The 11,604-nt window shown below is 41.5% G+C and overlaps 1 protein-coding gene across 2 annotated transcripts in view; it reads left to right on the forward strand.

The window, feature by feature from the left end:
- The window catches only part of Agxt2 (alanine--glyoxylate aminotransferase 2), a 40,621-nt gene that overhangs the window by 4,260 nt on the left and 24,757 nt on the right, over positions 1-11,604 (forward strand). The window contains exons 2-5 of one of the 2 annotated variants that reach the window (XM_050139009.1): positions 4,945-5,033; positions 7,078-7,262; positions 9,205-9,328; positions 10,501-10,595. In XM_050139009.1, the coding sequence (XP_049994966.1) occupies positions 4,945-5,033; positions 7,078-7,262; positions 9,205-9,328; positions 10,501-10,595 (493 nt within the window). The remainder of the gene's footprint in view (positions 1-4,944; positions 5,034-7,077; positions 7,263-9,204; positions 9,329-10,500; positions 10,596-11,604) is intronic. The other variant, XM_050139010.1, reaches the window with a different exon arrangement.

An 11,604-nucleotide genomic window follows, 5' to 3' on the forward strand; every position in this document is an offset into this window, starting at 1 on the left:
CTTGCCTGGTTTTATTCTACTAAGCCATTGACCAAAACAGTGCTTCTCTACAGCCTCAACAACATTTGTTTGTTGTTTTGCTTAGCTTGCCTTTTTGATACTAGCCAATTTGACTTAAGAGAGGTGATACCATATAGTCATTTCCAGAATGGAACCCTACATAGAGTTATATCAAGAAAACTATGGAGTAAAATCTTACCACATAGCTTTTAATCCCTACTCTTTCCCTAACCTTCCAAATACTCTTGAAGTCCCTTTGTCTACTTACTTACCATGTACATATGTGTGTGCTTGTGTTTGTTCATCCTATACATATATTGATCACTCTTCATGCATATGCAGTATGTACAAAATATTCAAAGTTTTTGGGTACCTACTAAGTAAGTAGGTTCTAGTGTTACAGACATAGTCACAATGAACAAGCAAAGCCCGTCTTTGTATATCCCACAGGTGAGACAGGAATGAACAGATAAACAACTAAAATATCATAAAAGAATAAAGAAAACAGTTATAGAAAAGTAAAGTGGGACATTTGGGTAAATAAAGCAGTTATATGTTTTAAGTGTTTTTGATGTGTAAAACCATAAAGTAAGTCATAAATCTCCTATAATATCTGTGTATTTATTGTGTGAAATTGGTATATGTAAATTACTTAGCCTTACCCACCTTGATTCCTATTGTCATTCTGGTTTAAAGATACATATATAGTTATGGAAATAATTCATTTTCAATATAGAGTAGAAATACATTTTTAAATATTTTTGTTCTTTGACATTTCCATACATTTATTCCATATATATTAATCACATTCATCCACCATCACCTTAATCCCACTCCCCCAGTTGACCACACCACATTCTCCCCCAAACACCCTCTTTATTTTTTGTTGTTTTTAACAACACTGAGTTCAGTTAGTGTTATCCATGTGTACATAGGAATGTGGCCGTCCATTATGTCATGAAAACCTTACTAGAGGCCTCAAATCAAATAGTAATTCTCTCTCACTCAGCAACTATCTACTGCCAATATCTCCTCCAATTGAGGTGGAGCTTTGGAGGAAATAACCTCCCCCACCTGTGTTGGAAATTTGGCTGGGTTTTTCTCAGGCAGGTCACAAGAGCAAGAGTGGAAAATATCTTAAAGCTGCATCTTTTCTATTAATTAAGGTTCCAAACTTCATATCATTTTAAGGTCAGATGGAAATTGTGTGCCAATGTGCTGTTTTTGACACATTTTCTCTCACACAGAGGAAGGGTGCTCAGGAACAGTGTCCATTACCCACTGAGAAATCTGCCCCCAACATTACACTCCTGGAAAGACTTCTCAAAGAAAATGAATAAGTAAAGTTATCCTGATTATCAGGGCCCTTACTTGAATGGTAAGCTTGTCTCAGAGAAGTCCCATCCAAAGAGGACTGTACCTACCAGCCCCCAAATCAAATAGAGCTCTTGCATGAGCACAATCAACAGTGACTGCCTCTGTTTTACTTCAGCAAAAGACTGGGTTGAAAGGCCATGGCAGAAGGAAGGGAGTCCGAAACAGTCCCCAGAAGGTAATAAATAGAATTGGGCATGAAAAGAGAGGAAAGGTGAGCCAGCAGGAGACGTGATGCCAGAAGGAACCTTCTCGCAATGGCCTTGCTGGTGAGAGGTGCATGTCTAACATTAGTTATCCTCTCAGCACACACAACAAGGCAGAGAAACGGGTGTCGTGGTCTCATGGAGGACTGGGTAGCACAGAATAGAAAACAACATGGTCCTCCTGCAGTAGAGAGTGAAAGAAGGACAAGGAGACCACCCTGCAGTGTGACAGCAGCCACTCCAGTGGAGAGAGAACAAATAAGAGAGGGAGAAAAAGAATAAAACAGAACATTTTCTTCTCTGACCAGCCCTGGTCCCTTGCACCTCCAGATCTCAGTGTAGCAGCAGAAGGCTTCCTTGGCAGATAGCATCTCGGTCTGTCACTGCCTCAGAGCCTGGGTGGATGAATGAAAGATCTCCCTTTTCTAATTCAGTGTCTATCCTGAATATCAGAACAGACAGGAAATGGGATGTTTGTGTACAAAAGAACCTAGAAGATGCTCTGTGGAAATAAGACACAAATCGTATCTGAGTGAGTCACACCTCACGGAGTGCATTCTGCATTGCCAAGCTCTCGTAACCCTCTACTTAACATCAAGGGTGAAGACTGCTGATAAACACTCCTCCTCAGTTGAAAACTGACTTCAGGAGAAAAAGGATTCTCTGAGAACTCTCAAATACCTGTAAAAGATTTATTTCTCTCACTGTCTTGCCCTATAGTTTGGGTTTTTTTTTTTTTTTTTGGTTTTTTGTTTGTTTGTTTGGTTTGGTTTCTCCAGACAAGGTTTCTCTGTGTACCAGCCCTGTCTGTCCTGGACCTCACTTTGTAGACCAAGCTGACCTTGAACTCACAGAGATCCACCTGCCTCTGCCTCCTCAGTGCTGTGATTAAAGGTGTGCACCACCACCACCCAGCTAGTTTTTCCCTTTTAAATATTGTGAATTTTGAAGAAAGAAAACAAAGCAATTTGTCTGCTGTAGAACTCTGAAAATTAGATAACTGGGAACTTAAATCTAATTGCCCAGTCGGTCTTTATTATATGTGTGGCATTTTTCCCCAAATTCAATTCCACTTAATGTCTGGAGTCGTCTGTGTGAGATGAAGTGGGTGAAAATCAGAGCTGCCTTCTGTGTTTAGTCTAAAAAGACAAAGTCAGATAAGTAAAATTCAAATTCATAAGAACACCAATTCATAGACGACTTGGAATTCAGCATCTTTAACCCAACCCTCCCCCCACCCAGTCTTATGCACACACACACACGTTTACATATGTGTACACATACACTAGAACCAATGAAAACTAGATCAATGTCTGACTCTCACGGCACACTCAATACAATGGCTTTTTTTACACAAGGAGTGCATGCAGGTATTTCTGGAGACATATTGGTTTCCATTTTTCTAAGAAATATGGGATTTGATTTATTTTTATCCATTGATTTTCATTATGACTTGTGAAGCTTGCTTCTTGACAGGGGTAACGTGTCAAGAAGGGTTTTCCGAGTATTATGTATTATGTAATTCACTTATAGAATAATTCTTTGCTTCTTTTAGTTTGCTTGATTACCTCTCTGCCTTACTTCTTTACGTCCTTATCTTCCTCTGTCTCTTTTTCCTTTTCTCTCTCATGTGTTTATGGATCTCACTGAGAACGCTTCCTTCACCATTTATGCACTCGTCCCTTTGCTGACTGAGTGAATGACTGAGTCCACCTCGACTGTTTAAAATCACAGCTTTTCTTTGTCAAGTCTTTCCCATCATCCCTCTTCCTGTTCTCTCTTTCTCTCCTAATTCATACATCTACATAGTCAATTAACTCTCAGCTTCCTCATTTGGGCAACTCCAATTTTACAGATACAGAACATAAGACTGCTGGAATAAAGGGATTTTGAATTCTCAGAAACACTTTTTTTTTTCTCCATTTCAGAAGAGTGACTAGCACAGAGATACACAATGAAAAGCTTTCATGAAATTCTCAGAAAATTTAAGCTGCCTTTTCCTGTCATTCTTATGCATGGGTAACCAAAAGCACCTTACTTTTAAAGGAAGAGCAAATTCATGACGTTAGTGATTGTTTGGAGCTGAAAAAAAAATGAATGGGATTTTGGAAGAAAATACGTGCAGTTATTACATCCCTGCTTCGTTCAGAAACACATTGTTCGTTGAGTTTCTCGGGGCTGACTTCACAGGCACACAAACACCAGCATCTCCTCCACGCATTCAAAGCGTCAAGCTGTGCCAGAGGCTTCACTGCCTCAGTTCTTTCCGACTATGAAGTTACCTGAAAACTGACCCCAACCTTCCGAATGAGGAGCATTCTTTTCCAAGGGTTCTTTTTTTTAAAATATTTATTTATTTTGTATGCAGTTAGCCAGAAGAACCAGACCTCAATACAGATGGTTGTGGACCATCATGTGGTTGCTGGGAATTGAACTCAGGACCTTTAGAAGAGCAGGCAATGCTCTTAACCACTGAGCCATCTCTCCAGCCCATCCAAGGGTTCTTATAAAGACTCTAACTATGCTCTCTGATGGCCTCTAACTGCATTGTAGCTTCCCCCTTAAAGGGGAGATCAACGTCTGTGCTGTCAAGAAAGGGTGAGCAGAGAAGGACTTCTAGACTGGGAGCTGACAGTTTGTGGTTTCGTTCTTGCTCTCCTAACTAGCATGGGGAGCTCAAACACAAAGGTGAACAGAACACCTCTAGCTTCCACATAAGGATTTCAGTACCCCTTCCCAGTCTAGAAGCCTCTGCTAACTCTAAGCAGATTCTTCCTTCTCAACCTTTCTCCCTATTCCACAGTCTTAGGTTGGTGGCCCTTTCCTCAGGAGAGGGCGGTGTCTGACAGACCTGTGTGCAGGTATTAGTATATAGCCCATCACCTAATGGCCATTTCTACTTGTTCCCTACTAGAATAGTCAATGACAATGTATGTATGGAGATTGTAATTTCATGAATGAAATGTATGTAATTTCATGTATGGAGAGCCACCCAGGTTTCAGGCACTGAACCACACAATGGATTTCAGGCAGTAAACAACTCAGAGCTTAGAAAACAATGTGGATGGACATCCCCCGCAGGCTGCATTGCCATCTGATGATACAGTTTTAGTCAATAAGAAGTAGGGTTGGCTTGAACTGAGTTCTCTAAGCTTGTGACAGGGGCTGTGGGAGGAAATGCTGCTTCCTTATCTTCCTTATCTTTTTGTACTGGATTTAATCATTTTTCTCCCATAAAACCCATTATTAAGATACCCAACTGTTAAAATCAAAATTAATGTGATTTTATTATATAAAACTGCCTATTTGATTTGGGTAACCATAAGTGATTGATACAAAGAGATCCTAACTCACTTCATTTCAGTAGGTGCTTCCTGGATATCTGGATCCAGGCTCACGCTTCATACAAAGCCCAGCATGCCATCATGTGACTTCTCACCTGAGCCATACCAGGTAAGACTCAGGTTTCCAGAAAAGAAGAAAGGTTTCCCTCGGAAGTCCCCAAGACTTCCAAAGTTGTTGCCCAAAAAGGACCCACAGATAACCCTGCTTTGTAAGTCAACAGCTTTCTCCTAGCTATCCTAGTCTTTAAAAGTTCTAGGGAGTATCTGAAGCCTCCTCACACTATTTACTAGCTACACGTGAGTTGTTAAGCATATGTGAGCCAGAAAGCACAAGCAAGGACTATTAGAGGATGATACACAGAGAGAGATGGGAAGAAAGAGCACAGATGTGTTCACATCACTCAAGTCGAGTGAACTTCCTTAGGTCCTCCCCACCAAAAAGTATAGTTGTTTTCCTGTTGTCAGATTAATAACAGTTTCTCTCACTCTGTCTGTCTCCTTTCCTCCCTCTCTCTCACACACTCAGCAGTCCTTTTATTCTACATCATATTTGTTGGACCTAAATTTTAAAGTCAACAATCGGGAGCTCTCCACAAAAAGAAAACATAGGCATGATGGTTACTATCGTCACCTTGGTGGAGTCTAAAATCACCTGAGAATGGCCCTCTTGTGTGCCTGGGGGAATTATCCCTCTAACATTAACTGTGGTGGGGAAATCCCATCGTAATTGTGAGTGGGAACATCCCCGGAGCTTAGGAGAAAGCTGGCTGAACGCATGCATCCGTTGTTCTATGGCTTGGTTATGGGTAGAATGGGACCAGCTCTGTCAATTTTCTACCACAATGACTTTCCTGCATGACAGCCTGAACCATGACCCAGAATAAACTTTCCTTAAGTTGCTTTTGTTTGTGTTTGTGTTTTTCTGGGATTTGGTTTTTTGAGACAGTGTCTCTCTATGCAGTCCTGGCTACTTTGAAACTCCCTATGTGAACCAGACGAGACTTAAACACGCAGAGGACACCTTTCTCTGCCCTGTGGATGCTGGGATTAAAGGTGTGAACTCCTCGCGTCCAGTCTTATGTTCCTTTTGACAGTTTTCTGATACAGCAATGAGGGAAAAACTCTAAGATATTCGGAGCAGTTTTATTATCTAAAACACAGTGGGCTAGGGAGACAGCTTAGTGGATAAACTCTAGAGGGGGAAGTATAGGACCTGAATTCAGATCCCAGTCACCACATAAAGTTCTGTGCATGGCAGCAGATGCTTGTGATCACAATGAAACTGGGAAAACAGAGACGGGGACCCCTGAGGCCTACCAGCTAGCTTCTTAGCAGAATCAGTGAGCTCCGAGTTCAGTGGAAGATTCTGTCTCCAAAAACTAAGGCAAAGAGCATTGAAGAAGTCACTCAATGTTTACCATTAGCCTCCACACACATACACTACCTATGCACACAGTACACATGCCTGTGCATCTGCATACACACACACACACACACACACACACACACACACAAATATGTTCAGAGAGAGAAAGGAAACTTTGGTCTGAAGCTCAGTGATAAAGCATTGGCCTAGGATGTATAAAGCCCTGGATTCAATAGACAACATCATCATCACCTCATTTACTTAGTTTTTTGTTTTGTTTTTGGTTGAGGCAGGGTCTCTCTATGTAGCCCTGGCTGACTTGGAGTTCACAGAGGTCCACCTGCCTCTGCTTCCCAAGTGCTAGAATTAAATAAAGGTGTGTGCCACCATAATCAGCATTTGTTTTTTTTTTTTAATTTTCATAAACCTACAGCATCAAAAGTGGCATCCCTTTAACCACTTATTTCCAAGGTTTTTTATTTTCATGGTAAAATCAACCTGAAAACAAGGTTTTTTACTGAGAGATGGGAGTTCCAGCTCTCCTTTCCATGTATACTTCAGGGGGAAAATCATAAATAAAAAGGAACACAATGATGATGTCACCTACTAAGCAGAAAATATTTCAATTTTCCCAGGACATACAGAATAATGTGCCCATTTGTAAGCCGATACAGCAGCGAGTCATGTGTTCAGGTCATGAAGGGGACCAGGCCCTAGTATACTGATCTGCTCTTGATCCTGCAGGTCCCAGGAATAAGAAAACCAATTTTAACTTGTCTGCCTGTAGTCCCTTCCCTACAGCCGTGCTCGGGAGATTCATAAGCTGCACATTTCTCCTGTGGAAACAGCATATTTCCAGAAGCCTCTGATGCTCCACCAGGGACACATGGAGTGGCTCTTCGATTCGGAAGGAAACAGATACCTGGACTTCTTCTCTGGGATTGTAACTGTTAGTGTTGGTCACTGTCACCCGTGAGTATCCTTATATCCGGGGGCGAGGCAGTTGCACTCCAGAAAAAGCAAACATTGCCATTGTTCTGGTCTTGGTTTTGCAGCCATTTCTAGGATAGGCGGCTTTACAGCTGACTTCCAGTTTTCTGGCTCTAATACTCTTTCTGCCCCCTCTTTTGTGCTTCCTAAGCTGTAAAGGATCCATTCCCTTTTGCCCTTAAGAATTTGATGAATAAACTTAATGTTTATACATATATAATAATGTATGTGTACTAGTAATATGCATATATAACAATGTACAATAATATATGTATGTGTCTTATATAAGCATATATACACATACAAAATGTTACGGAAAAAGTACAGACAAAACCATTTGAATGGGTTGAGGTCTCCCAATCAAAGCAAGGGCCAAGAGGTCTCTCCTGCAACTGACAGGAAGGGAGACATGACTTGGGCCCCCGTGCTCAACCTTCTTCTCTACTTCCTACTCTTTCCCTCTTCTGTCTTGGGGGGGATGTAAGTCCCAAGTATCCAAGCTAAATTTCAGAAACCCCTTACAAAGGAGTACAAATATTCATGAAAGCAGAGAGCAGTGTGAGCAGAATCCTCCAAACACTGACCCTGTCCCTGGCAGTAGACAGCTCTTCCTCACACTATTCACCTTTGCACAGCTTCTTCTGACCCTGACTATGGGTATTCCGGCTCTGTCTTTATCTCTGTTCCTCTTCTTCTCTCTGCTTCTTTCCTCTCATCATCTCACCGCATTCCCTTCACCGACACCCTCCTGCCATGTTTATTTTGCTATATTTTCAGCAGCTTTATCCAATTTGATATCTCCAGCCTTGGCCCATCACCAAACTATAGCAATAAGTTGATATATGCAGAAAGGGTGCCCCACATCCCTCAATTCTATGCAGAATCCCCCATCCCAACATGTGCTAAGACTAACTCCGTTTTTTTCCACAAAGCCGATTTTTTTTTTTAAACTCATATAGTCACTTATTCAAGAAACCCATGTGGACCATCTGCTGGAGAGCTGATGCATCTCTCAGTTATTCCTGGAATTTGCCCAGCATTTGAGGCAAGAATGTCAAAGCTGCCCTTGAATTTTCCTCTTTTCCATTTCCTGCAGCCAACCTGATGCCATAGATCCGAAATCTCCACCAAAAACTCCGCAGTCCTAGGGCTTCCTCTTCCCACAGTTCCCATTAACACAAGTGTTTTCAGAGTTCTTCCTCTGCTCTCCAGAGGAAGGCCACCTTACCCACCCAGCCGGACACCACATCACCAGTAATCTGTGTCCCCTCCATTCTATGTGTCATGTGACTCTCTGACTTATTTCTATCAGCAATGCTGTTGTCAGAGATCTCGTCTCTTCAAAAAGGGACACTTTAGAATTTTCTTAAGTGAGATTTGTGGAATGATAACCACGGGAGTTGTTCCTTGGAAAAAGTTCCAGGAAAAGATAAGAGTAGGACACCCTATGACGTCTCCCCCTTTCCTTCTTCAAGAACAGCCGTATGCCAAGCAAAGGCTCTAGCAAGTCCCACAGTAGAGGAATTTGTTTAGCCTGGTATTTCTCAAATTATTCAACCACTGGGTTAATTTTTATGTGTATCAGATATTAATAGTAAACAGAATTGTGAATCGAACACCAGCCCCTATCAAATTCAACACCTTTCCCTATCTTCCCAAAGCCTTCTTACTTGGGCCCCACATGGTTACCTGCCTTTAGTTGCTACTTGCCTTCATTATGAGCCTTCTGATACGAAAGGCTGGACTGACTCTTTAAAGAATGACTCTTCAACATTGCAAAATGCTCGTCACCACGGACCGCTGCTCCGGTGAATCCTGCCTCCTAAAACTGTTGAAGAAGCAGCCAAGGGTCCAGGTTCAATGACCCAGGGGAGAGGACAAGCCTGCTGGTGGTGTATGCTTGACTGGTTGTGTGTTTCTCCAGGAAGGTAACTGCAGTGGCACAAAAGCAGATGGGCCGCCTGTGGCATACAAGCTCTGTCTTCTTCCACCCTCCAATGCATGAATACGCAGAGAAACTTTCAGCGCTTCTCCCTGAGCCTCTTAAGGTAGAGTGTTCGGTGCTCCCAGCTCACAAGGATGGCGACCTAGGAGCCCAAGGGCTTTGGTCTGGTCATTGAAAGTCTGCCATGGTGAGCAGATAGCCATACCTAAATGCACTCACGCTGAAGAAAGGGATCTCTAAGCTGCTGATGAAACAATCTAATGTTCACATGTGTGCCCCAGAGTTCCCTCTCCTTGGTCACCTCCTTATATCTTTCCAGAAGTCTTTTATTAGGGATCCCAGTCCTCCAGATGCTCTTTGGTGTTGCCAAGAGATTTTCTTCTCTGTGTTCCACATTGTTTCTGAAAAGTTATTTTCCTTTGTTCTCTTATAAAAAGTGAGGCCATTCCGTATAAATAACATTTGTCTAAAATGCACTTAGATGTTTTAACTGAATTAGATATTTTTTTCTAAATCTGAAGTGAATTAAAGTTGACACTGAACTGACGTCTAAAAATGTTAGCAAGATTTAAATCAGGCATTAAATGAGTGTGTGTGTGTGTGTGTGTGTGTGTGTGTGTGTGTGTGTAAGACCCAGATTAGTGTTCAATACATGGCTTTCGTTATTATTTTACCATATCATCTCAATATTCCATTTATTATACTATGTATATTAGAAAAAAATTTGGAATGGCCATCCCTGTTCAGACCCAGATCTTCATGGCGGAGCACAAATGGGGCAGTTGGAGAAGCCATGAATGCCACCTCCTTGCTCCCGCCTGGAGGAGCTGGACCTCTTCAGTTCTCCCCCTTGTTTTGCTCAGACCGAGCTGCATTTGTTTCCACAGTCACACAGCAACAGCAAACTAGCATTAAACCCTTGGGGTTGCCAGGTTGCGGCTCTGCCTCATTCCACGCCTTCAGAATCAAGAGGGATGAGCTAGGTGCAGGAACCAAAAAGCCTCATTTATGGATATCATCTGCCCCTGACCACTGCGAGCCTCTCAGAAAGTCTTCCCACCTTCCCATTTTGTAGCTCATCAATTAAAGCTACTAAAAGCACAGCTTTTGACAAATGAGTCAACCTCTTAGCCAGTTTTATTAGCACTCAGCAGCTGTTCAAAGAAGAACTGTAAGATTTATGTAGTAGTTAAGAGGGAGAAGTGATCAGAAACAGAAATTGACCTGAAGGGAACCTAAAAAGTACTAAGTCTTGTGTCTTTCTTTCCCCATCAGGTCATTTTCTTGGTGAACAGTGGATCAGAAGCCAATGACCTGGCCATGGTGATGGCCAGAGCACACTCAAATCACACAGACATCATTTCTTTCAGGTAATCACATCGTATAGCATCCCAGCAACACTGACTTCCCTCAACACTAAATGTGCATCTTTAAATTGTAGCACAGAAGAGGGCAGTTTCCCCAGTGTTCTCCCAATGTCCAGTGAATCTGATGACTAGATAATTCCATCTAGATTGGCCTTATAAATTCTTGATGAATATGTTATTTAAAATAACAGAAAAGTTATGAAGTCTTCTAAAATTTATATTAAAGATATGAATAACATGGTAAAAAAAAAAAAGTAAGGAATGAAGAAGTTCGTCCTGTGTGTAATGTGTTCAAGGATAATTTTTGTCTAAATTCGACTAGCTGTGTCAATAGCATGCTACTACAGATTCTACATGAAGCACACGTGTATTGTATAAGCCTAAAGAAACATTTGCTGTCAAATAAGTATGGCAAAACACATCGTGATTGTGTTTCACCAAAATAACCTCCCAGCACACACACCCAAGACAAGTATTGATCTATTTGAAGCAGAAGTTGGTGTCTACTCTGCCTCCTTTCTCATGATCACTCTTGAAAATAAAATCTGGAGCTCCTTGAAGGATGATTTTGATTTAGAAATCTGAATTCTTTAGGATGACATTATGCTAAGAATGGGTGTTTTGGGTTCGAAGGAAACCAAAACTGTTTCCGATATGCTGAATGAGGTCACAGCAGTCACAGAAAGAGGACAGCACTCCCCGGTCATATTGAGCGGTAGTTTCATCACAGGAATAAATATTTGTCTTCCTACGGTGCTTTGAAGATTAGTATGGATTGAACCTGTGATCTCTGCAGCGCTGCTTTAAAAAAAAAAATCAGTCTCATTATTTTAGAGTGACAGATTCAAAATTCAGAGTCCTTGCCAGTCTCCAAAATCATTTTCACAGCTTCAGATCTGTGAGACCAGTGGAAAATATCAGTGAATGCATCCATCAATGTACCATAATTTCGATGGAGTCTTTTTTTTTTTTTTTTTTTTTTTTTTTTTTTTTTTTTTTTTTTTTTTTTTTT

Source organism: Alexandromys fortis, unplaced genomic scaffold (assembly GCF_014885135.2).
Source record: "Alexandromys fortis isolate MF-2015 unplaced genomic scaffold, M_Fortis_MF-2015_v1.1 scaffold_37, whole genome shotgun sequence".
Classification (NCBI taxonomy): domain Eukaryota; kingdom Metazoa; phylum Chordata; class Mammalia; order Rodentia; family Cricetidae; genus Alexandromys; species Alexandromys fortis.